The 26,691-nt window shown below is 36.9% G+C and overlaps 1 protein-coding gene across 5 annotated transcripts; it reads right to left on the bottom strand.

The window, feature by feature from the left end:
• Positions 1 to 10,864: 10,864 nt before the first annotated feature.
• Positions 10,865 to 26,107, bottom strand: C4H12orf50 (chromosome 4 C12orf50 homolog). Of its 5 annotated transcripts, none has more exons than XR_004417856.2 (13): positions 26,028 to 26,107; positions 24,551 to 24,674; positions 22,406 to 22,582; positions 21,117 to 21,194; positions 20,903 to 21,016; positions 19,464 to 19,583; positions 18,750 to 18,902; positions 17,371 to 17,478; positions 16,947 to 17,144; positions 16,142 to 16,254; positions 15,432 to 15,521; positions 14,792 to 14,883; positions 10,865 to 14,196 (listed from the first exon to the last, which is right to left on the bottom strand). XR_004417856.2 is itself a non-coding variant. In XM_033059190.1 (10 exons), the coding sequence occupies exons 1-10, from the start codon at positions 26,034 to 26,036 to the stop codon at positions 16,247 to 16,249; spliced, it is 1,089 nt and encodes a 362-aa protein (XP_032915081.1). In that variant the 5' UTR covers positions 26,037 to 26,107; the 3' UTR covers positions 16,050 to 16,246. The 5 variants fall into 5 exon arrangements, 1 of the variants encoding a protein (XP_032915081.1); XR_006162981.1 differs by having other exon boundaries at positions 10,865 to 14,193; XR_004417857.2 differs by having other exon boundaries at positions 15,432 to 15,518.
• Positions 26,108 to 26,691: the final 584 nt, after the last annotated feature.

Raw genomic sequence — 26,691 nt, 5'->3', positions numbered from 1 at the left:
GAACTATCTAGCTCTCTCTCTTATTGAAGCACCAATAAGCAATTGCTGCAGATCCTCTTTGTGACTGGTAAAAGATCCCAAATTGACTCAAAGTGAGTGGAAAGAGAACTCTCAGCAGTCACCTTCTATAATTTATTTTCTCACAAATATGGTTGGACACTGGAAGAGGCTCCCCAGGAACATTAGTCACGACACCAGCCCCAGAGAGTTCAAGGAGCATTCTGACAATATCCTTGGACACATGGTTGACTCTTGGGGATGGTCCTGTGCAGGGTCGGGAGTGGACTCAAGGGTCCTTGTGGGTCCCTTCCAAATTGGAATATTGTGCAATTCTGTGAATCTTTTTCACATAGAACAACTGATAGGTTTTGCTAATTTTAAGAACAAGCTATCAACACTAAGACAAATATATTCAGTACACATTAAAATACACATAGATAAATATGTCTTTAGTAGTATTAAAAGTCTTCTTATTTCAAAGTACAAATTCATGAAGGTAAAATTAACAAACAAGCAAACAAAAAAACCTGAAAAAAACCCAAACCAAAACAAAAACCAAGTCAACCTCTTTATTCCACAGAAATCTTAAATATTTATTACAAATTGGTAAGATTGAATCACTTGGGGAATCAATAATTAATTAGTAGAAATGTTTCAGATATCTTATAAATATCAAAGGCTTTTAATAATTAGTTTACAAATCCAGATCAGCAGAAATCATGGAGGCTTTAATCATTGTGGGAGGTGGAAACAAGCTAAGAAGTTGAGAACTATAAAAATTATCAAAAATTAATTGAATACTTTTTGATCTTATGCTGTAGCCTTGTTAGGGTGGAGATTAATACTAAAAGCATGATACAGCACGGATCTTTTGATGCTCACTGCAATTAACAACAAAGCTTTTCCAGCTTTAATTATCCGGAACTAGACCCATAGAAATGTCACAGTATTGATCATATAGAGTTCAAGTATCAGTGAAAGCATTTCAAAGCAAGAAAGCCAGTGGTTCCATAAGAAAGTAAACTCGCTTTTCAGTCTTACAAGAAAATGCATTAATGATTTCCAAAGTACCACTTTATGTGAGCAAATTAATAAAACTCTGGAGAGTTAAGTTCAACTGTAAAAACAAAATCCTTCCCACTCCATCCCAGGAGACTGAAAAAACCCACAATAAACCTCATCATGTATTCTTAAAAAATAGCACACTGTTTCAGCTTGAGTCAATGTTGGCCACTTCTAACTATGAAAAAAAAAGGCATTAAAAAGGCATTTAAATTAGAAAATATTACTGTTTCCCTAGTTGTGATAGCTGTCCTGCAAGCACAGTATATCCATGAATATTTATTTTTAAAGTCTATGTAAAAATAGGAATTTTCCTTTTAATTCAACTACCGTATAAATGTTGTGAAATTTTCTGTTGCAATTCTCGATACTGATGTTTACATAACAAAAAGCAAAAATCCCCAAATATTGGAGTAGAAAATCTTGTCCAAAATTTAACCCTTTTATTAAAAACTGAAATTAGACAATCTTTAAGGTCCCCAACCCAAACTCTTCCACGAAAAATAAGCATGTATAACCCCATTACTCTCTCATTGGCAGAAGACAGAGAATAAATTGCAAATAATCAGTTCATTGTCGAGTATATGATTTCATATACAATATAGATATGAAAAAAATCCTGTGAAGCTGTAATGGCAGGAATATATAACAGATTGATTTGCACCAGAACCAGATGACAAACAGATCCTGAAGAACCAAAGGCATTATCATCAACTATCCCTCAGAAGACATTAAAATCCTAAGCTCCATCTCAAGTAAAACAAAAACCAATGATATAACTTTCCTGGTGTTTTGTGATACTTGCATTTCTTTCAGACATCCAACAGCATAAGCTATGAGACTTCTGAAAAGACAGGTATTCCTCAGATAAATCATACATGGTAGTAAGTTCAGCGCTAAGTTCACCTTTGATCTGTGCACACTTAGCAAGCCTGACGCATCAGACATACTCAGCATGCAATAAAGAATCTTACAGAAACTGTGTAGTATATATATCCCAGCATATAAACACCTCCAGTCAGTAGTCAAAAGGATTAAAACAACTGGGGGAACTGAAAGGGACTAGCAACAAGTGCAATGAGGTGCAGAGATACAGAAGTCTAGGCATTTATTCTAACCTGGACAATTCAGTCTATTTGTCACTTTATTCAGTTGCAAAAAACCCTCATTTCTATCAAAACATATCTTGTTACAAAAGCATGAAATTATACATTACTTCTTTGCTTGCAAGAGGAGAAGGCAAAAGCATTTTTATCTACCACATACCATTCCACCTCAGTACTTTCAATTTACACCTAATATTTGGACTTTATATTTCTTCACGCAAAATTTATGAAATGTTAATAAATCGATATCAAATTTAGGCTGCATGCTGTAGTCTGCCATGTTTAGTTGAAAAGATAATTCAATTAACTATATTATCTGCCACAGATTCATCCTGTATATTTATTAGGAGAAAGAAGAGAAAATAGAGCTAAAGTGGTTGGATAGAAAGAAAAATCAATTCTGGTCATACAACAGGAGTAGTGCAGGAGGGCTCTAACTCTGATTATTTGGGAAAGTCACAGTCTGTGGCCTACCCTAATTCACCATCGATACTGATGGAGAAAAGAGCACACTAAGATGTTCACTGCATCAATGCATTTAAGAGTGCAGTTCCTGCTGGTGTCCCCCCCACAGCTATTTCTAGAAGAGAAAAGATCAGTCTGTTGTAGATCTACATCCTGGTTCACAGGAATATGTGGGTTGTCCCTGTCTGGTGTAGCATGAACTGAATCCTTTGCCTGAACTGTTTCTATTTCACCAGAGAATGCATTGTGTTGATCACCTATTCACTAGATGGTTTTGGTTTTCTTCACTTTGACAAATTAACACTTCTATTTCCTCTCCATCTGTATTTTGCAACAGATCAAACACAAGCATCCTCCTTTTTCACTTCTCCATAATTCATTTATGCTAACGCTTTTATTTCCAGTGCATTTGCTTGCCCATTGTGGATACCATGCAATGAAAACTAGAGTCTTAATCTTCTTAAACTCTCAAGCTGACATTATATAACAACATTCTACTCATGAGTGATTCATTCACAGAGCAAAATATGGCTGGATAGAAAGTAATATAATTGCAATGATTGCCTGTGAGACCTCAAGAGGCAGAACCTCACAAGACCTGAGATTTTAAACTCACAAAAGTTATAGCTGAGTCCCACAGGAGAAGATCAGGAAAGGCCAGAGAGGATTGGCCACAAAAAGAAATGCCCTGATTGTTGCTGAAAAGTTTTCTTTTGGCACAATGAAGATTATTTCTCATTTATTAAATTCTGAAGTGATGGTGACAGCAGAAATTTGCCAGAAGGTGGGTACAATAATGTTTTCTCTGCTTCAGTACAGAGTATCAAGGGCAGAGGATAATGAAAAAAAGTAAAACTTCGACCACTTAGCATCTCAAAGTAAGTGGTTAGGATTTGTTGGCATTCAATGACCACAAATTATAAATAAATAGTTGTATTCTGTTTATTCTGTTTCATTTTATAGTTATCCTCTATAATTTCTTCCAGTTTTTAATCTTCTTCCAGAAAGAAACCAGCTCCCAAAAGAAATGGACACATATATTTTTTGATTTTTGCTGTCATGTGTAAAATCCTCTTTTGAATGCCAAGAAACTTGTAGAACAAGGGAAGAACAAGAGTCTGAAAAAATATCAAAGTTCCTATAAATACTGAGAAAAAATAGGTAAGCAACTACAAGGGAAAAAAGACCCAAACACCTGTCTCTTGTACTTATTATTTTCAAAGAACTCACAGAGTTCTCAATCTCAAAATGCATTTCCAGGAAAAGCTCTTTAAAACCTCAAGTTGATCCAAGAGCTGAATACAAAAGGCAATCCACAGTACCAAGAAAGATACTTCCAGCTTCTGTAAGAGGTACATAAGTTCTGCTGCTTTCTGGACATTTCATGCCTACTCAGATTCCCACCCAGCTGTTGCTGAGGACTTTCCCCAATATATTTTCACTGGATCTACAGGACATCTCATATGCCTGCTCATGCTCGGGGTATGTATAAAGCAGATATTGCCAAAGGGTCAGGCAGTACTCAGCTCAATAGGATTTGAGTTATCCTGTGGATTTTCCCACCAAGGTAAATCTGCTTCAGCTATTTTGACTTCAGAATTTCCCAAATAACTTCTGTGCTTCATGCTCGGTCTCTACCTGGCCCACACCTGGCATTTCAGTTATCTTGGTTACACTTGGATTAACAGGACTACATTGTGTTTTTGTTTCAGGAATGAGGGTGAATTTTCATGACTTCTCACTCCTCATAGTTTGTGGGAGATTACACTGAGATATCACATCTTTCCCATCAGCCTGAGCAGCCCTGTAGGGCACCCCCACATCACCATCCTTGGATTGTCCCTTGGAGAGTGACTGTCAGCTGCTGAAGCCCTTTGCCCTACCTTGAGTTTTCTCCTTGTCTAATTTACAGCTCACACTGTAAAGAAAACTCTTAAGACCTGGACAAAAACACCTGTCCTCCCTGATGCCCTGAGAGTGGTATAGCTGTTCTACAGCTCTGAGGGAAATTCCTGTGGCCAGGTGAGACAGGAGAAACCAGAGAGTAAAGTGTCACCTTACAGGGAAGGTACCATTTACCCTATCAGCTTCATGTTTCTACAGTTAAATTCCATTAGAGAGAAAAAACCTTATGCAAAATAAGGAAACCTTGTGCATTTACCCCCAACACAGCAGAGAGGCTGAGCAGGATGCTGCCATTTCTCATGCTTCATTAACAAGCTTGTTTTTTAAACTCTACTAAGGTACACCTCAACAATCCTGACTGTATGCCCTGGATCAGACGTGGTGCTGTCAATAAATTAATCAGAAAAGTGGAGTTTGCACAGGAGTAATAGAGAAGTTTTTTCAATGATCATTCCTTGGGAAAGTAAAATAAAACAAAAAAAAAGTCATCTTTCTGGAGGCCTGGCTGACATTTTAGTACCAACATCCTGTAAGGTGGGGGTTGGGAAGGGAGAGGGGGTCTGAATTTGTCTTTTTAAATGAGTTGATCATTATTATCGGATTATTCAGTGGTAACAGTTATACTGATTTACATCCTTTTGCAAGAGTAACCAGCAGGATTTGTAATCAGGAGGAAGAGTATCTTGTGACACTTGCTTTTAATCCTCCTTATAGGGCATGACTGAGCAAGTTATGACAAGCAGGCTCTCTCCTGGACTGTACTCCTCCAGGAAGTAACTGAAAGTTAAATTGCAAATATAGCTTGTGTTACTACTGAGTTATAAATATATGCAAAGAATCATTTCTAATTCAATGCTTTAGTAGCTGACAAATTTCTTTTATGAGAAAGCACTGGCAAGAAGTATTGAGCAGGGAACCTGACAGAGAAAAGGTGCTTAATCTGCCAGAAAAAGAGTGAATCTACTTTAATCCTTGTTATTTGTTTTACAAGCAGCAAAATGTTACACTGCAAAAGCCCAGGAGAGTAAACTGATCTCTTAGCAGTTGCCTGCTAAAGGTAGAAAATCTTCATCCATTAAATCTAGATAATTTATTCATTTAAATATCTTTCCAAGCTGACTACTCTAATATTAAACTTTCTCTTCATTTGGTAGAAAAAAAAATTTTAAATCTCCATGCTACCATACATTTTGCATTTTTCCCCCCTGTGTGTTATTTGCTCTTTGTGTTTGCCTGTACCAGACAGCCTGTGCTGGTTGTTCAGTGTGCTCAGCTCCCCAGCACAGTGTTGTCACCTCACAGGATAGTTTGCAGAAAGGAACACCAATTAAAAGTACATTTTAAAGAATAAAAAATTCCCAAAACACCAAGCATTTTGGCAACAGCCATGAGGTTAGTTTTTCAGGAAGCCTTCAGTTCCCTTAAAAATAGAATATTTAAGCAAAGACCACATACAATTTTATAGGACTGAGATTAACAACTTAAATTAAGGCAGTTACCTTGCCAGTTCTCATCCTAAATCATAGTGCTCACCAGCTATGTATCTGATGATTTTTAGAGTAATACTAATACTTCATGTAATAATTTCTGCATACATCATAATCTGCAGTAAAAGCTAGGCTTCTGAGGCACAATTCTCTGAGAGAACTAAAGACATGTCACCTTCTCCTTAGTATTTTCTCTGATAACCTGCAGCTGGAATGAGTAATTGTGAGAGCAAGAAGGAAGGGTTCACACTGATGGTAAAGAGGACAGGTCTGTGGGGAAGACAGAGACATTCTTTCCATGCCTGTGCTGGACAGTGGTTGGTGCAGTGTGCTGACAGAGTCCCAGACCAAATTTCAAGCTGTGCACCATGGGGAGAAACCTGATTGCAACACTACTGCCTGCCTGCCTTGCAAGGCTCAGAAAGAAAAGCTAGTGATAGACAATGGGAAGAATAATCTGACCTACTAATGCACCTTACAAGACTCTAAATTATCTGCAATTGCAGAGGGGAATAAAGGACTTGGATACTCCTGTGAACAAATCAATAACAGTCTCTGCTCAATACATGGCATTGATCAAAAGAACGAATGTTAGGATGCAACCAGAGTGATGGTAGAAATGGTATTGAAAGTGAACACCACTGATAAAAATCAATGAGAGAGCTTCCTCTGTACCACTGTTCAGCGCTGACCACTTCATAAAAAAGGGATGTGGCGAACAGTTTACCAACAGACAACAAAAATGAAGAGATGCTTGGGGTAAACATTGATTATGTGGTGAATTAAATGATGGGAACAGTCCAGCTTTGAGAGGTACTATTTAGGGTGCCATGAATAATACATTCACTAAATTGAACTTACGGAGAGCTGAGAATTTTCTAACAACCTGGTTCCTGTAGAAAATATGAATTTGTGAAAACAGAAGTATGCTGTCACAATGTACAATTAAAAAACAAACAAACAAACAACAACAACAACAAAAAAACATTTCAAAGGAATTACAGCTAAGGCTACTCCTTGTCAAGGACTTTTTTCCCTTTAGAAAATGGATTTTTTTCCTCCAAATGGGCTATCTAGGATCCCAATTTTCTGTGGCAGATGTGTGTCACAGACCTCAGACACAGAGCAAGTGATAATTTAGCTTCAGGATTACAAAGCCACTTTGTAGGGAGAACCAAGAATTTAAAACTCAGCATTTCCAGTGCTCTGGAAGCTCTAGATGCCATAACACTGGGTTTGTAGGAAGGCAGAAAATCCTAAATCTCCCCAAGTTGAATTGCTCTGGATTTCACGAGTATGAGTTGACCTCACAATATCCTCCATTTTTAATTTAACATACTACTTTTCATGAAGGAAATCAAGAGGCACTCACAGACCATAATCCAAGGGGAACCAAATATACAGGAACTGGGCCACCAACCTGAACACTCGTTCCTGAAAAGCATTTCAGTAGATGTTGATAGATCCAAACACCTGAAAAAGCATTTTCCCAGGCGATGTCACTCATTAATTCTCTGAGCAGCCTGAAGTCAGTTCTCCTCATGTCCAAGTCCAGGGTGGAAGTTTTGCTGGCACTTTGCCTGCTGTCAACAGAGATTTTAATCTCGATCACTTTGTGGTCACTGTGGCCACGATAGCCTCCAATCTCCACTTCATTTACAAGATCCACTCTATTAACAAGCCGTAGATGAAGAAGGACATCTTTCTGAGTCAGCTCCCTTAGGACTTGCTCGATTAAGTTGTCATCCAGGTGTTTTAGGAACACCTTCTAGCGCAAAATGTGCTCCCAGCTCATTTCTGGCAAGTTGAAAGCCGCCATAAGGACAAGGCAGTTGCCCTGGAAGTGTTCCTTAGTTGCTCAAAGAATCATTATTGGTGTCGTTGTCCTGGCTGGGAGGTCTATAGCAGACTTCCACGGTGACGTCTGCATTATTTATTTTCTCCTTGATTCTTACCTAGAGGATCTCAACTGTGCCATTGCCAACTGTAAGCTCAATACATTCTGCCCTATCTGTTAATCTGCTCTCTCTAGAACATTTAACTATCCAACAGGGCACTTCAGTCACAGGACTCATCCCACCAGGTTTCAGTTATGCCAATATCAAATCTCTGGGACTGAGCCAAAGCATCCTGGTTTTTTTATTCATGTCATGTACATTATTGTAGAAATATATCATGTGTGGTACATTGTAGTCAACACGTCCTGAAGCAGATTGAGGGATACCATTAGAAGATGTTTCCTCAAGTTCCTCAAGTTTTGACACACCATCCCATTGCTCATCACTGGGAAGCCTGGTTTTCTCTCTCTCCCTCCCAAGATAGTTTAAAGTCTATCAAAAAACTCCAGTGGCTCCTGTGTACACTTAAAAAAATGTATCCATCCATCCATCCATCTACATATATACGTATATATACACATACATACATACATACACACACACACAATCAGGAAGCAGTCTTTTCAGTACATTAGCTCTTTGCTATCTCCTGGAGTTTACTTAGGAAAGAGGGGATTTTCTCAAGACCAGTTCTGTTGAGAAGTATGATATGATCTGGTAGGCAAAAATGCATTTCTATTATGTAATCTAAAAAATGGCTACTAGTCTATTAAAATAAATATTAGATGCTGCTTTTCCTTGGTTTTTAAATAAAGATACTATGTACCATCCTAGAGATTTTAAAATAATGGTTTTATGACAGCTTTTTTCAGCAAACCAAATGTTGGATCAGTCATGCAAGAATAAGGGGAGTAGAGTCTGCTGTGAAACCCTGAGGTGTGTGCCTCTTTAAAATAGTGCAGACACTCTAGGGCAAATAAAACAATAGTAAATCAAAAAAGCTCATCTACTGTGGCTACTTATTCTACAGCAACTTCAGTTCAAGCCATGCTGGTAGTTCTTCTAATGTGTTAAATCAAACAGCAGGTATCTGTGGCCTGAAGTTTAGAAATGCTAAACATCTGCCAGTTTCCAGACTTGAAACATTGCAGCTGCCTTACCAGAAGGATGTTTTACTGTTAGTGCACCAGGAATCTCAGTGCTACTGTCATGTGGCATTTTCACTACGAAATACATCATTATCATTTTACAAAATGCCAACAAGTTCCCTTCCAAAAGTTTTAAGTAATTTACGAAATATTTCAATTTTCATATTTTTCAATTCCGTATATTGGACAAAAAATACAGCAGCACACAATTCAGTTTCACTTTTTAACAGTCTCAAGGCTTCTCTTGACAGCAGGCAGTATGAGTGAGTAGTACAGCAGTCCATTCATCCAAACTTTACTGGCACTATTGTTGCTGATGTGTAATTTGGCCTATGAAAAACACCTACAGATGTAAACATAATGAAATATAACTAATAATCCCTCACAAAAAAATTCATTTCTGAATGTTAATGGTCTGGTATTTATGAGCACAAACTATTTAAGACTTCAGTCCTCCCTTCATCATCAGGTACTCCCAATGCCAAAAAGAACAAAGGTTTGATTGGCACTGGACACCTGAAAGAGCTGGTGCAAATCTCGTTTTACGTAACTTGCAACTGATCATTGAATTTCCATAATTTATTGTTCCTTCTACACTTCTTCACTATATTTGCCCAGTTTGCAAATTTTTCTTCTGAAGTCTTGCAGCATTTCACATCTTCATCTATCTCCAAGAGAAATATCAATTTGGCAGACTGCAATGCATATTGCAATGAAAAGCTTGAAAGCCACTCTGTTGTGATCAGTCAAGATTCACTTGATTGATTGATCTAAGAATATCAGTAATTGTGGGGAAGTCATAAGTATTACTGTGGGTTGTGTTAGAGTGTGTTGCACTTGGCGCATATTCAGTGAGGCACTATAATCTTTAAAAGGTGTGGGGGCAGAATGAGTTGTGAAGAAACACATTCTATCCTTAGATTGGAAATTCATTAATAAACCTTGGACTCTCTGATCTTAATGATCTTTTAGAACTATTATGATTCTAGGATTATGGATTAATAGCAACAACAAGGATACCAATCTCTTGAAGACATTACTTTTGCCCAGGGAAAGCAAAAAGTGCCGTAAGATCCTCAAAAGTGTCTTATGTGTATGTTCTCAAACAAACTAAGGAGTTTTGGATATCACTTTACCTTTGGAAATGGCCCTGTCAATTTAATATCTAATCTTACCTAACAGCCTTTTCCTTAGGAAGTAAAAAAAGGAAAGAGGGAGCAGGATTTTTAATAATTGTGCTTTCAGGTACCTCAAATCTTACATATCACAGGAGCATGTTTCAGTCATTATTTCAACTTGTAAAATACCCCAAATGTGAAAAGCAAATGCATTTTAAAATATCTAAAATGTTTCCAGACTGGAAAGACTGAAGGAAACTCTCTTTCTGGGAACATCTCTTTTCAAAGACTCCTCAGTTTCTCTGAGAAGAAGCTTGTGGTGAGAACAGTCCAGAACAGGAGATAACAGAAAATATCTTCTGGAAAATGTGTAGAGCGAGAGAGAAGTAGGGTTATATCACCACTCTGTTTTATGAGGGTAAAAAAAAGCTATTTAGCAATTTTCAATTTCGGTTGTTGTAGCTCTCCTGCTAGCTGGCCATAAGACTATTGTAGCCCTTCCTCTGAATGTAAAGCCTGTGCAGAACACCGTGGAGAGGCTTTACAAAGCCCTGGAGAGTGGGAACCAAGCGCACGCCGAGGAAGGGTCCGGCTGGGCGTCATTCAAACCCATTCCTGGGACTGCACTGCCCCCCGGTGGCCTCACACACAGTTAAATAATTGACAGACTCCGTTGCTTTTTAAAAATAAATTTATATATTTACATAATGTATTGCTATACAAGGGAGCTTTTATCAGAAAATATCTTTATTAGGGGAAAACTGTCAAAATAATTATTTTTAAACCATGTCTACAATTGCCAGGGACATTTTACTCCACTTTTATTTTACAAAAAACAATGTTTTCCTTGTTCAGGTGCTAACTTGAGATGGACTTTCCTACCTTAATTAATAAGCAGAATATTTAAAATATCAGTGCTGCTGAGATGAGTTAATGGCATTGATTTAGCCATACAGGTTTATTAAGGAAAGCAGTCTCAGACTAGAAGCTTTGCAAACTTTTGTCAAAATACAGGTGGCAATACTGTTATTCTACTTACTAAGGAATATGATTCACCTGGATTAGATTTCTGATGTGCTTTTAGAAGTACCACCTGGAAAAACATTAGCATATTTTAACATGTCTAGGGTGAAAGCAAATCACTTACTCCCCTGGGCCTTCCAATTCAGCAGCAGATTATGGACACACATACTTAATACCACAGCACGTTCAACTCTGCTTCAGTGGCTTTCTGCCTGTGATCTTTGGCTCATTATCTCAGAGTTTATTTTCAACTACTGTAAGTGTAAATCAATGGTGAGGTCTGTCATGCAATGATTATGTAAAAGTGCAGAAATGCAATCAATCTGCATGAAATGCTGAATATTCTCAGTTTCCTCTGACTCCTCTCTGAGGCTTTAATGACAGAGAAAAGACAAGATTAAAGAGTATAACAGGGACAGTGATCTGGAAAACAAACAGGTATTTTTATTATTTTAGAGCATCTTAGTGTCTTTGAAGCTGATAAAGGGAAATCTTAATTAAGGATTTGATCACATAAAGCACTTGATTCCTAAATGTTCCTCTGACTTCTGTCAAGAGCAGCTAACACCTCACAGGAACTGCAAATATCCTGTTGAGCCATATATTAAATGTGCAATGCTTAGGTATTTTTTGGTATCTGTGGATTTCTGGATTGAGCAAGTGATGACTAAAAGAATAGTATTTGTAATTTCTCTACAGGAAGCTCCAGTGAAAAGAGCACTGAAGGTATGATCCCACAAAAATTGAGGATCAGCCCAGTATTACCCTCATAGCCACATCATTTTCTTGTTGCATTTCCCTATCTTTCCCTTGAGAAAAGCCTGACAATAGTCCAACCATCTGCTGGGATATTCACATCTTAAGATGCTAGAAAATTATTTTCTTTTGGCTTTGTTTTGTTTGGTTGGTTTGTTGAGTTGGTTTTTCAGGGTGGAAAGTGGGTTAAATTGTATCAGGAGGGGCCTTCTTCTTTATGATCCCAGTCAGAAAGGTGCTCAGATTCTATAAAGGACCTCTTAAGATCCTGATTTTTTGAGACCACACTAAAAAGAAAAGGAAGATAGTAGCATTACCCATATGACCCTTCAGATGCTGTGAGTCCTAAGATAAATGGGCCTCTGACCACAGCCCTGCACACCCTACAGATTCCATCCATGTGAAATCACCCCATTTTGGTCACTGGAACTCCTACAAGATTTTCTCAAGGAAGCCAACTCTATTCCTCATTTCTACTGTCAAACAGAAAGGATGGCACCTGACAACTTGCTGCACTGCTAAATAAAGGTGAGGCCTGGCACGGAGTGTAATCACCTACACCAAGCAGGAGCTGCTGATTTTCTCCTATGGTAAGGGATCTGTGTGGCACAAGCCAGCAGGCAGCACATGCAGTACAGCACAACCTGCACTTATACATCCATATAGTAACAATATTAATCACTTGCACAAATTAAATATTGAAATACTTTTTAACGGAATGCTAAAATCAGACCTGCATATCAACATTTGCCCATGCCCATTTACAGTCTTATCAAATTTAATACTCTAAATTGTAGAGACATTGGACAAATAGCAAATGTAAAAAAAAAAAAAAAATTTCTTTTATGTGAAAAAACGGGAATTAAAAGCCTTTATCAAGATGTTAAAAAGTAACTTGATACAACCGCCCTTTGAATTGAGATTTTAAATTGCCTCAGATAGACCACATGTGAAATGTGGCTGCAAGGCACCATGTGCTACAATTTGAAACACTAATGTCTAATTAGAGGTGGAGGGAACATTTCCAACACACCTACTCTTTGATTTTAAAAGGATGCTTCTTCTTTTGTACATTTTTACTTAGCTAAACCAGATCCTCTAGATTTTTCTATTCTTCTCCCAGTTAAGAAAAGTGATGCATAGCTGCATACATGTCTATGATCAGCACAGCATGTTCTAACTTAAATGATTAAAAACTAATTTCAAAATAAAATAAAAATGACAACACTATTGAGATAATCAAGTAGGGCAGAGGAACATATGACCATATTTCTCATAGAACCATAGAACAATTTTAGCTAGAAGTACCTTGGAAGGTAACTGATCCAACCTCATGTTATAAGCAGTCACAGAAGAAAAGGCTCCAAGGTGGCAAAATGCTTTCATTCTCACAGTTACAGGTGCCACCAAGATTAGTACTGGATCCTAGTGTCACAGAAAGAAATTTGAAGGACTCTCTTAGAAAACTGATTATGTTCTAAGAATGACCAAAGGTTAGCTAAATGCAAAAAATTCAAAAAATGTCTGAGAAAAAGATATGAAGCCAAGTACAAGAAACGCTTCAGTATGAGGTTTGTTTCCCCAGAAAGCAACATAAAAGTATCCTTCTGATCAGTCTTCATCTCAGTGTTTATACAACTCTTCATATTCTAGTTTGAAACACATGTAAATACATATCTCACTTAATTCTGAGAGTTTTGTTGTGAATTTCATTTTGTTCATAACACAGTCCTGCTGCTCCACTAAAATTGCAACGATCAAATTCAGATTGAGTCCCCAAACACCTGGCAAAACAGCTAAACCATCCAGGAATATGGCTTTTGTACCAGCAAACCACATTCTAGAATACATTATTCTATTGCTGTTTACATTAAAAGTCCTCTGAAACTGCTAAGTATAACTAGTAGTATTTATTTGCATTAGATATTGTGCCTTAAAACGTCTATCAAATAAAAAAGGGGAAGACTCTGCTTAGGGATTTTTTTCTCTGCGAGCTATTACTATCCATCTATGGTGTAGAGCCGTAGTCTGCAAAAACAACTTCAACTGCCAAATGTTTATAGCAGATTAAACTTAGTGCATATAGATCTTTATATGTCACCATGCAGAGCATACTTTTAAGAATTTTTAACCAGTTTTGAAACACTGTAGTATGCTTCCTTCCTGAATCTTCTTTTTGGAATTTGCAGTTTCTTCATCTTTGGATATTCCAGTTGATAATTTCTTTATTTCCCTTTAGATGTTTCTTTATCTCCCTTTTTATTCCCTTCAACGTCTTCTTTACTCTGCTGTCAAAACAGATATACACAAAATTCTGTCCATAATTTCTTACAGTATAACTACATGCTCCTTCAGAAACATTTTAACATCTAAAACTTCAACATGAAAGACCAGATAAAGGTTCTAATCTCAGCTTTCAAGGCAGCTGTAAAATGTGTTAAGGGTCTTTAGGGTACCTTGCAAACATTTTATAGCCTGAGTCCTGTCATGGATTCAGACCTCAGCTGGTTATTGTTCAGCCATTGCTGAAGCTTCATGAACAACCCAGCAGAGAAACATAGATCAAACTCATATGATCTCTATTGTGTTTCTCGGGTGCTAGAATCCAAAACCTGCCTTCTGTAGCACTTTAGAGTACACATTTTGCTTTCGTATAAGTACCATTGTTAAACAAATTAGAAACCACAGGTTAGTTATTCAGGCAAATGTAGATGACTGAAAACAAATAAAACTATTAAACTGCTCTTTCAGCTACTCACTATTGATCAGAATCGTGCAGGTTTTAAATGAGGAAGCTTTACAAGCACTTTTACATTTTTTTGGTGGGCAGAGACATGCTAGTTCTCCTAAAAAGGCTGAATTGTAACCATTTCTATCAGTTACCTGAGTGGTTATTTTAAATTTAGAGAATGGTTTTGCTTGTGGATTTCTTTTCCTCCAAGCTGGTGAATTAGAAGATCCTGAAGTATATTTGCCTGTAAGAAAAACATACACAGTTTCCCAATTTCAGCCAAAATTTCAGGAAATACTCTCTTAGTCTGGTATGTAAATTAAATATTACATTGGCTGAAGTTTCAATAAATGCATCAGATGAGTCAGACATTGCCTCTGAAACACAAGCTAGAATTAAATGCACTCTCTAGAACTTTAAACATAATTTGCACTATCGTAGCATTTCTATGAGGCTCATGGGATCTTCCAAATGAGGAGATTCTGCTATGTACATCCTTGGTTTTAACAAAGTGAGTGTTCCTGGGCTGAAGACTTTCCCAAAGACATCAATAGCTTCTGTTTTATTCCTGCCTGTGAAAGCCCTATATACAAGGGTATATTACATTTTTGTGCTAGACAGTTGATTCTGTCTCAGAATATGCTGCCTAATCACAAACCATGTTCTAAAAAAAGTATTAAAAATTAATATTATTAAGTCTTCTTTTAATTCCATCTTAATGGGATTAATTAAAATTATTAATTTTGAAATAATCCTACATTTTTAAGTTTATACTCAATGTGTAAATATTACCATAGTTTTCTGTTTGTGTCCAAAATCTCCTATTAGGGTCAGGCTGATTCTTTTGTTTGGAGCCTTTCTGACCATAGGATTCAGGTACTGCTGGAAAGAAAGGCAGAAAAAAATGTTAATGGTTGTTCGTACGACAAAAATGCTGATTTTCATTTTTTCAAAGTTGTTCTATCCTTTTTTAGCCTCAAAATGTAATAAAATGCATTTGTCACATAAAGAATGTTCTCTCTGTAGTCCCTATATCACCTTGTTCACATTTAACAAAAGCAAACATTCAAAGAAAAAAGAAAAAAGACACAACTATTTGTCCTCAAGACAAAGCACCAATGTTGGAATTTGTTTCACTTTATTCACCTTAAAGAAGGCATTACCCTCTCTGAAGGAAGTACCTGTTATTAGAAATTAAGATAGGGAGGCACCTCAAAATGGAGAATGAACCTGGCTTAAGAGAGGTGACTGAAACTGGCACAATGAAATCACTTTTTTGATTTCTGATTATTTTAATTATTTACCACTAAATCTGTAGACAAAGTGACGAATGAAAAGACAAATTATTCAGAGAAACCATGAACACAGAAACTGAAAATTCAAATAAAGCCCAAATGATGTACTAGATTGTGTGATATTTTAGTAAGATAAAAATAAAGCAAAAGCTGTAATCAATCTAAAGACGTTTACCAGAAAAAAAGATGCAAGACTCAGAATCCCACCTGTAGGTTTCTTGTCAAATTAATGACATAGCATGTACCATCAAGAAGACAGCAGAGTAAGAGGAAGGAAAGTACCATCCATCATGAACAGCAGAAAGAATAGATTCAGTCCTCTGTCCAACACAATCAATGTGAAAAAAATAATACCAATGTTAAACACAAAGATTTACACTGCATTTAAATTGATAACAGAAGTGTGAATAACACCCAAACCCTTGTTTATTCACGACAAAAAAAATCCTAAATAATGAAAACAAATACAAATTTACAACAATGAAAACTCCAGTGAAATCCTAGTTATGGAAATGTATGCTGAAAAGCAAGGTCATTTTTTCATATTCTACTGGGAAAAATAAAGTTGAACAAGAAATATTTCTTGAGACACAACTGAAATTCTGCTGCAAAAAATACTTCTACTATAAGTCGTTAGAATAAAATAAGGTCTTAAAGGTGGAGTTTTCAAGGTTTATTAAATACTTGAATATGTCACATAAGATACGCTGTAAAAAGTGAGGATTGCTGTATTTGTGCACATCACCACTTCATTGCATCCATGAATTCCTGCTGTAATGATGGCTCAATTATTGCTCATGAATATTCTGTCTGTCAAATTGTAAAGCTTTATAAATCTTTACATTTCAGTCTACGGATATGGCTGAAAGCTACCTGTGAAAATTATGCTTGATCAAATTTACTCATGCCTGTAATTAGGCATAAATAACTTACTATTCACCTGCAGGGACCCAACTGAATGCAGCACAATACAGATAGGCATTTTAAGAAATCTATGTACACAAGAACCCACCTGTAGGTCCATTGAATTTTGGTTTTTGAGTGACAGTCCGGTAGACTACATAAGCTGATCGTCGAGGTTCTGGAGAATTTAAATGAGTGTATCTTCCAGTTTCTCTCCCATAGGGACTGGAAGAAGCAGTTTCATCATCCTTACTTTGACCCCTTTGGTGATAACTTGGTTTTACTTTGGGGTCTGGAGTGTGAATTCCTAAAAGTGAAAATACAACCAAAAAGGTTGTCCTATTACTCAAAATCTCCCATAGTGCAGGTAACTGCAGACTGAACAAGATTTTAAAAATTTTCTTTGTAGAGAGAGCAATCCAAGTATGGGCTGTCCATATTTGACACTAAGAACAGAAATTTACTTGATAGTGCTAAATCATCTCACAGTTTAGTAAACAGAAATTAATAAGATGATGATTTTTTCAAAATACCTTTGCCAGTTACTGCATTAGCTGAATTTCTTCGCTCCTCAGAAATCCTTTTATTTTCCTTTACTTCCTTGCAGTGGTGGTTCTTTATCACCTCAGTGTGGCTTGTTTCTGAGGGATTAAAATAACACATGCTCATTTTTTTAGAAAGCGCGAAAAATGTTCATAGCCGAAAACACTGTGGTGTTTTAAAAACATAATCTCCTACTTACATAAATATGTCCCTTTAGATGGAACACGGTTTCACATGAAATTATTCTAAAAGTGTCATTCCCCAGAAGGAAAGCAAAAGTGTCTGCATTTCCTCTAGCAGAAGAAATCTTGAAGGCCAACTCAAAAATTAACTCTAAATGCAAAAATCAGATAATCTTTTCTCTACACTGTATAGGTGGGGACATCTGGAACACCCATGGCTGAGCCCATGGAGACTAATGCAAGCACTTCAAAGGATGCCTGGCAGAACTGTGAATTACTTCTGCCTGTAGTATCTGGATATACCCTGGACATGTGCAGTGCATGAACACAACAAAATACTACAAAAGATGGAGATAAATTTGCATCAACACTGGCTGCATAAGTAAGCCCACTTCAAACTACAAGCAGAACTTCACAGGGAAAGCTGCATTGTAAAGTAAGCACAGAGGTCTCCTCCTGGCCCTCCTAACTCTTTGGGAAAATGGGGCTTCGTTCTCCTTTCTACTGCTAATGCAAATAAGCACTTTTGGTTCCTCTCAGGCCTTTCAGGCCAAAATGTGGCAGAAATGCTCTACTTCTGCTTCAGTATATGGGGTAGTTTAAAGACAAAAATCTGTCATTTTTTCCTCATCCATTCTAAAACTGCAAATAAATAACTGGATAACTATCTACTCACAATAACGTTTTCTACATTGACAAATATATTCTGGGACTCCCCTGTAAGAAGGATTAAACTTGTCATCAAGGTACTTTGGTGTAGGTATTTTAATATGCTGTATGTGACTACATTTTGATATACATACTTTTATCGCAAGTGTTATGCTCTTTCCTTAACTATATTTTTACTGGTTATATTAAGTCCTGTATTGTGTGAGATATTACCTACAATCAAATCTGTTTGTCCAAAGTGGAAAGTGCATAGCATTCCCCATGATCTAACATGAGCATCAAAGACTTCAACTCAGGGACTCATAATTGAATCTATCAGAGGATGGAAACTGGCAGAAAGAAGGAGAATTAAACCACAACATACAACAACTGCTGTCATCTTGCAATGAAAGAAATCACACTGCTAATGTAAATTTCACTTCAGATTGGTTTTACACAAAATATATAATGTTCACCACACCTGCAGAGGAAAAAAGTAATCTAATCTAAAAATCTGCAGCTATATAATAATGAAGTACCTTTCACACTGGAATATTTTGATGTAATTGGTCCTTTTTCCCGAGGTAGTGCCTCAAATCTGTTCCCATCAACAAATGTGCTCCTCTGCAGCACAGAACCACCACCTCCTGCAGGAAAGGAGTCTCTCAAAGTTATCTGTACTCGAGAGCACCCTGAGAAAGGTGAAAAATGCAAAGAGTCTGTTTTCTAAAGGGCATGTCTTCAGCTGCAGTGAGTAGAAACCAAATAGCTAGATAGTGTCACAAAAGAACATTTTTTGAAAGCATTTGGACTTCAGACAGTCACAGAATCACAGTCGCAGAATATTGTGAGCTGGAAGGGACTCACAAGGATCATCAAGTCCAGCTCTTGAATGAATGGCCCATACAGGGATCAAATCCATGTCCTTGGCGTTACTAGCACCAGGCTCTAACCAACTTGTCTGCATCTCTACACTTGATTTTCATAACTCCACAGAACCCTTTCTTTCCCAAAATCAACTGTAATCTGCATAAATGATTTTTTCCAGTGCAATCCTAAAATAAGCATAATATATAATCATAAACAATGAGTTTTATTGTTACAATTAATGGTTCAGCAGGAGAAAGAGTGTCTGGAACATAAAGAACATATAATAACTCAAATGCAGATTGGAAAGTTTAATGGATCATATTTAGTTATTTTATTTATCACAAGACGTTCAGCAATGAGGAGCTGATGCTACAGTAAATTACCTCCATTGTCAAAGGATTTATGATCTGTTCTGGGAATACTCTCTATTGATACCCTCCTTTCTGAACTCTCTTTTTCTTTTCTTGTATTATTAAATCTTGTAGGAATTGTGTTACCATCACCTGGAAAGGCAACAGAAAGAATGTTTAGTTGTGTGTAAGCACGGGTAATGGCACTGACATTCTCTTCCTCCCACCCCTATGAGCCATTGATTAGCTTAGTGCAATTTCACTTAACCTCTCATTTAATAACCGTTTTTCTCTTTTATTAATTATTTGAATCCTGTCTAGTGTAACTGATATCTATCTTTCATGCATTGTAAGAAAATACCATAATTCGTAGACTAAAGACTGCGGCTCCAAAGCAAAGACCCAGCTATAAATTACCTGCTTATTCACAAGCTTCTCACTACCCATGAATTATATTAAATAATCCTATCTAATTGAATTTATGGCATTTTCAGGATGCATGTCATCATAGTACATGACGCCTCAGAGAACTCAATTGAAAAACTGTTTTGGAGAAATATATCCATCTTTTTCTCTTAACGTATCTAATGATAAATAAAGACACTTTTTAAAAGGTGTGTTCACACATTTATCACTGACTCTCTGATCTATAGACTAAATATATCTATGTACTTGTTAGAAATAAATTATCAAAACTATTTTAATAACAAACATTTCAAATTTAGAAATTAGAAGAGAATAAATGAAAAACCAAAGAACTGGGGTAAATGTTTATAAATTTACATTCCTTTGACCTTAATCATGTTGGATAGATGAGAATTCCAAACAAAATCAAACTCTTTTGTTCTTCTCTTTTAGAAGACAATTGAATTAGATATTTAATCTAAATTTAATTATGGAAAAGTTTGATTTAACTCTACATTTTGACATCAAGACACCCAAGATAGCCAGCAGAGATCATGGATCACCTCTGGAAAACTGGCTCATTTCACCCTTTGGCACTACCTGGTGATTCAATTAAAAGGAGATTATTGGAGTTCCTGTGTCTCTCCATTTTCATCAGGGAGCCTAGATGAGAAACTTAAACTACATTCCTAATGTTAAAATGGTTAAAATTAGACTACATAAAAGACTAAGAACTAAGATTTATAAGACTATAAATCTTTATAATGAAATTATATGAAATATATATGTTGTGTATGTCAGGAAGTACAGATTGGGTTAATAGCCCATGTCTACCTTTTCCATCCACAACTGATGCAGGTGATCAGCACAAGTGTGACTATATATATGTGGCAGGAAAAAATGAAGTATTTTTGTAATTTGCTGACAAATACAAATATGTTTTTTGTAAAATTTTATTTTCACTAAATTTAGAAAGTGGTGAGGAAGTGCAAACTGTGCAATAATTTCTGCCAGTTACAGCAATTTTAGAAGTGGTAAATACAGTCCAAAGAAATCAAAATACTTGCCTTTCTGCAAGTTTTGTTCAGTAGTTTCCAAGGGTAATAACTCATCTTGCCATGGTGAAGTCACAGGTTTTGTTGATTGGTATTTGTAAGGGTTCTGAATCCCATAATACTCTCCTACACATGACCCAAGAGGGGGGAAAAAAAAACAACAACCCAAAGTTTACTCCATTGGAAGCATTGCTTTTAAGGAAAGAATGATTAATTTCATATTTACCAGATTTATAGCATATATCCCTTATTGCTCTTTCCTCTTCAATATCTATAACAGTCTTAGGCATCCAGTTCGAAACATCTGCAGGAAATATTTGTAAAGATTACAAGATAACTATACAAAGATCTTCAACAATTCTTAATAATAAAATATGATAATGACTTTCATTTTAGTCATTGGTTATTTTTGGTCTTGACTGCAACCTGTGCTTCTGGACTGAAAAATGCTTACTTAATATTAGGTATTTTCAACTGCAATGGGATTGCAGTTAAAACATATTTTAATAAGCAAATGTTTGTTAATTCAAAAGTATTCAAAAATACCTGCAACATTCATTTTCAAAATAATCTTTCATTTATACCCACAAGGAAATCAGATTCAACATGTCACCAGAGAGTGCTTGTCATAAAACCTCTGCCCTGTACTATTGTGTTCTGACTGTTTGCAGAGCTGGTGAAGTGAGTCCTCCAGACCTCTCTCACTTAAGGCTATGAAGATTAGCAAAGCCCTACTTTCTATATTGTTTAAGTGCCACAATCAGGCTGAAACCAAGCTAGGAAATGCTAACAGGCTGATCTACCAGCCAACCTGATGGGCAGTGGGAAAGTGAAAAGTGGTTTGGGGTAGCACAATAACTTGCTGAATGCATGCATGAAAGGAGGTAATTTTCTCAAGTTTTACTCTCCAGGAATGTTTCATTTGTTCCATCCTTTTGAATCTCTTATCTCTAAATGAGATCCAGTCAATGGTTTAACTGTACAAAGATATATTATATATATGTGTAAATATATCTGTAAAAAACATTCATTTCAACTAGTGCAGAATTCTGCACCAATTCTCTTTGCTAGATTTTAGAATAATTTTCTCTAAAAATAAGACTGCCTACAGAGTTTGGTAAACCAGCTGAAAAAATTACTTAAGATAAAATCACACAGCTATCTTTTTTAAAAACCTTGTTACTTCACCTTCACTGAAAAGTGCATACAGCCCTTGTTCAAAAATTTGTTTCCCTGAAATTAAGTACTCCTAAACTTGTAATTTCATCCTAGAATTTTGAAGAGTTTTTGATGGTCATTTGAATTGGATCACAGGAATTAGAAAATACTGCCTTGCTCACATCTGGTGACTGTCAGTTCCAACAATTTGAAGATTAGCTGAAAACTATTTCAAAAAATGTTTCAATAGCTCTTTCCTAAAAATGTAATGGTCATTGTAACAAATCAGTTGTGAAGTACATTGCAAGAGCTGACAAAACCCATTCAACTTGCTTATAAAACAAAAAAACTGGTTACAGCTGTCTTCCTCATCATCATCCTCTTGATCATCTTCTTCATCATCCTCTTCATCACTGAGGTTTATAATCAGTGGAGGGTGAATTGGTACTAAAACATTCTCTTGATTTCTGAGTGAGTCCTGCCGATGGGCTGGATGCAGAATGCCTCCCTGGACATCCTGTTTCAATGGGGCATCTGCAGACAGGAACATCAGATTTACTTTGTTAGAAGGACACTAAAGTACCAAATCCAGGCTGACAGCAGCAGGCATACTACTGAAAACATTATCAGGATTAGGCATTATCTTGTGCAGAGGCTGGCGAGAGAGCGTCTCCAACTCCAGAAAGAATGAAAAAGACAAATGCCAGCTCCTCTGAACAGACACAGGCACTGCTGAATACAGAGTTTTGAAAATAGGAACATTTTCACCTCTGCACTATTTTAAAAAAGTCGCAAACATACAGTATCATGCTGTACCTTTTGATTGAAACCATTTTGAAGAATTTAGCAATGCTAAGCACAGGTTTGCTCATTTTAAATGTGAAGACTTTTTTTTATATCAAACCAAATCTCAAAGCTCATTACTACATACAAAATGTAGATTTTGTGAGGGAATGTGAAGTTCACGAAAATAATTTACTCTTAATCAGAAAAAAATTCAGAAAATATATTATTTTCCTAAGGATTTTATCCCTACAGATTATATTTTCAGCAAAATGGTTGTAGAACTGGGATAACACATTCCAAGAGCCAGAAAAGACAATGGATTAAAAAGAAAAATTATGAAAAATTGAGTCTATGAGTATTTTTCAAGCTGACTGATTTGCAACCATAGTATTCTGTGCATTATATTAAAAATATTGAAGTTTGATATATTTTCCAGTCTAAAAGTGTGGGCATTTTTCAATTATTCCAGTTGTTTTTATTCTTGTGCACCTCTTGCTTTCCTATGAGTAACACGTATATCATGTAAAACCTTTTCTTATGATTGCAATTCAGATTTTTGTATCTCATGTAAGAGATGTGTAAGGTACAACACTAACTTGATGGAGCCTTTTTCACTGTTCAGAAAAGGCTATTTTTAGCTTCAGGTAGAATAAGCCAAAACAAACTTAAATTAGTTTAACACGATTTTTAAGTATAAGAACAAACAAACAAAAAAGCAAGTTTAATATTTGCAACAGTATTGTGGCGCACACAGGCTTTGAACTTGTACATATTTCTGTAAAAAGTAAAAGGGTTTGGACTGTTTTCCAGCTTGATTGTTGGACATGATTCTTACACAGGATACCCTTGCCCACACAGTCTTTTGGATACAGTCTCTGGTTTGCACCACAGCCAAAAACCTGCCTGTGCTGTGTAAATGCTCCACATGCCCAGATATGGCAGGCTACATTTTCCTGGGACAATTTCAGGAACACCAGGTTTCATGGTGATTTGCTCTCCTCACTTCTAACATCTGTCTGTTCTTTGCCCTGGATCTTGTTCTGGCTCCAGCTGTCTACCAGGATTTCTGGTAGTCAAGAGCTCCTCTTAGAAATGGACGAGGGAAAAAGCCCAACTTGTAATGCTGGAGTTTTCCACAAGTAAGAGTGCTGCCTTACACACAATTACTCTACTTCAGTAACACGTAACCAATGCTCAAGCCTGAAATTTTTACTCAAAACAGCCAGCTGGAAATATATCTACACAAGCAGCTCCATAATCTGAAGTTATCTCTACAAGGGGCATCTCATCCATACATGTTGGGCTCTATCAACAGGTATTGATGTCCCTACCAAACTCCTCCTTCCACCACACAAACTACTTTTGATTTCTCATAAATTATTACCTGCATACTAACCATTTGAACTACTAGACAGACTTAATCTATCAGAAATTCAAGTTAAGCAACATTTTTATTCCATGGATCTCCTCAACCTGTGACTTCATCTTTTATATCACTAATAGCTATGAAGATTCATAATACAACAGCTAAAATGATTTATGGGGCAATCTTACTCCTTTCTCTCCCTTAAACTTCCTGGGATACCAGATCATATCTAATTGAGTCACCATGGTGCATTTTGTGACCTTAATATATATCACATAATCACTGGAAGGACATTTTTGTCTATTTCATTACTCTAATGAACAAATTGTTGAGAAAATATTTTTACTCACTGTTACTAGGTGGCAAATAAAGTCCATTTATATTACGGGGTTTTCTGTGAAAGAAGTCACAACTTATCCTCCTACAGCCTACGGGCTCTGTCTCCCAGAAACAGGAGAACTTGCTGTAGTTTTGCTGCAGGAGAAAACAGTTTTCAGGTGTTGTAAGCAAAACAATCAAAATGGAATAAATGGATTAGTACATGCTGTGCAAACAAAGGATTGAATATATGACACTGCTATAAACGTACATCCAAGATTTCAAATTATCTTTTATTACTTTTATCATAAGCTCTAGAAAGTTCTAAAGTAATTGAATTAGGTCAATGGTGTTTGGTGATGTAAAATTAATTTAGAATGGAATAGGGGTAAGACAGTCTACTTAGTCTACTGCAGACTTTTCATGAGCTGCTGGGAAGGAAAAAAAAAATCTCTTTAAGTAATTTTACTGACATTTGGATGAGTTTACTTTTCTATACAATGTAGATTAATCTCCAATGAAATGTGCTGTATAAGTGCAAACCTTGCACTAGTACTGCCTTACTACTAAAGGACATAAATCTAGGGAAAAGATGGGGCAAGAAACAAAATCCAGAAAGATTCCCAACAAAACCTGAAAAAAATTGGGACTTTATGTTGGCACTGCTGCTATTACACTGCTCACACCATCTTTCAGCTTCAGCTGTTTTTAAAGATGGCAAACAAAAACCTATTGGGAATAACAAACTGTGTACATGGATTTGTTTAATTATTGTTTTCTCACTCATACATATACTGCTGCTGTCCCTCTATTGATCAATGCGGCACCAGCTAAAAAGTCTGCACAACATTGCAGAGATAGTATTTTCACGAGTCACTTCTGTTAGCCATACATAAAATTATTGTTCTGCATCTCTGTCTTATCAGATTTCACAGTTTTTAGCATCATCTCTGATGATGCAATTCACTTATCCTTTTAACCTGAGGTATCTTTCTCAATCATATGATAATCTTGCAATCCCAAAGAGGCAAGTGCTCACAAGCTTTACACTGAATACATAAACTCAGGTTTATATCTCTGATGTGGATGGCATCCCACCTGAGAACTGTAAAATGTCAGGTTGGGGGTTATTTCTGAATTAATTTCTGAGTAATTTTTAAAATGAAAACAAGGCCATACTTGAAAATATTGTAATATTTGGAAATAGGTTTCTCCCAGTCTAAAAGCAGCATCTCCAAAAACTTTTGGATTGCAGTCAGTACAACTGGGCCACCCTCTGAGACACAAAGCCCATCTCCCAGACATTAGCACCTAACTCCCTGCCCCTTACCATCCCTGGATATCTACCAGGCGGAATGCAAGTACTTCTTTGAATTAAAGGTATCAGCAGTCAGGCAAATCATCTTATCCTGAAAGCAGTTTTCTTCCAAATACCACACCTTCAGATGAAATAAAACTCAGTGGATAGAGTAGCTAAAACAAGAAATAGTTGAATGAAGCATGTGGTACCTTCTCCATGTGGTTGAACTGTTGAACTGAACTGAGAGCAGTTGTTAGCCAGGATGGAATGTTGCATTTTAACAGTTGCCAACTGCTCCTCCAGCTTGGGACATCAGCATGATGCTGCTACATGACCTCTCCAGTCTGAACATCTTCCTTTCTCTCTAGTGCATCCAAGTAAAATATAGAGTATCAGATTGTTTCAAAGAATCGTCCATTCTGGTGCTTTTTTTAATGTGAAATGGAACAAACCGATTTAGTAAGGCTTAAATAATACCCAACTTCTTTCTGATGCAACTGTGATCTTAAATAAAAAATAAAAAAAATCTTTGATACCACAGCCTGCTGGGCAACAACAGTCAGAGAGGGAGGAGTGAGAACACGCGTTGGAGAAAGAAACCTCGGACACCAAGGTCAGGGAAGAAGAAGGTGGAGAAGGTGCTCCAGACGCCGGGGCAGAGATTGCCCTGCAGCCCGTGGTGAAGGCCATGGTGAGGCAGCTGTGCCCCTGCAGCCCATGGAGACCCACGGCGCAGCAGAGATGGCGCAGCAGAGATGGCCCTGCAGCCAGCAGGGGGCCCCACGCCAGGGCAGCGGGGCACCCAAAGGAGGTTGTGACCCCATGAGAAGGCCGCGCTGGAGCGGGTTTCCGGAGGAGCTATAGACCCAGGAG

Source organism: Catharus ustulatus, chromosome 4 (assembly GCF_009819885.2).
Source record: "Catharus ustulatus isolate bCatUst1 chromosome 4, bCatUst1.pri.v2, whole genome shotgun sequence".
Lineage (NCBI taxonomy): Eukaryota > Metazoa > Chordata > Aves > Passeriformes > Turdidae > Catharus > Catharus ustulatus.
The sequence above is the reverse complement of the archived record's forward strand: the minus strand, read 5'-3'. Positions and strand labels throughout refer to the sequence as shown.

Bases quoted from the DNA above. Each gene is read 5' to 3' on its own strand.
- C4H12orf50 (XM_033059190.1), bottom strand. The intron at 21,195-22,405 runs GTAACCAGTTTT...TATTTCCTGCAG, and splicing joins TGATGATGAGGAAGACAGCT to ATGTTTCGAACTGGATGCCT. The intron at 17,479-18,749 runs GTACTTCATTAT...TTAATCCCTCAG, and splicing joins AAAATATTCCAGTGTGAAAG to AAACAAGCCACACTGAGGTG.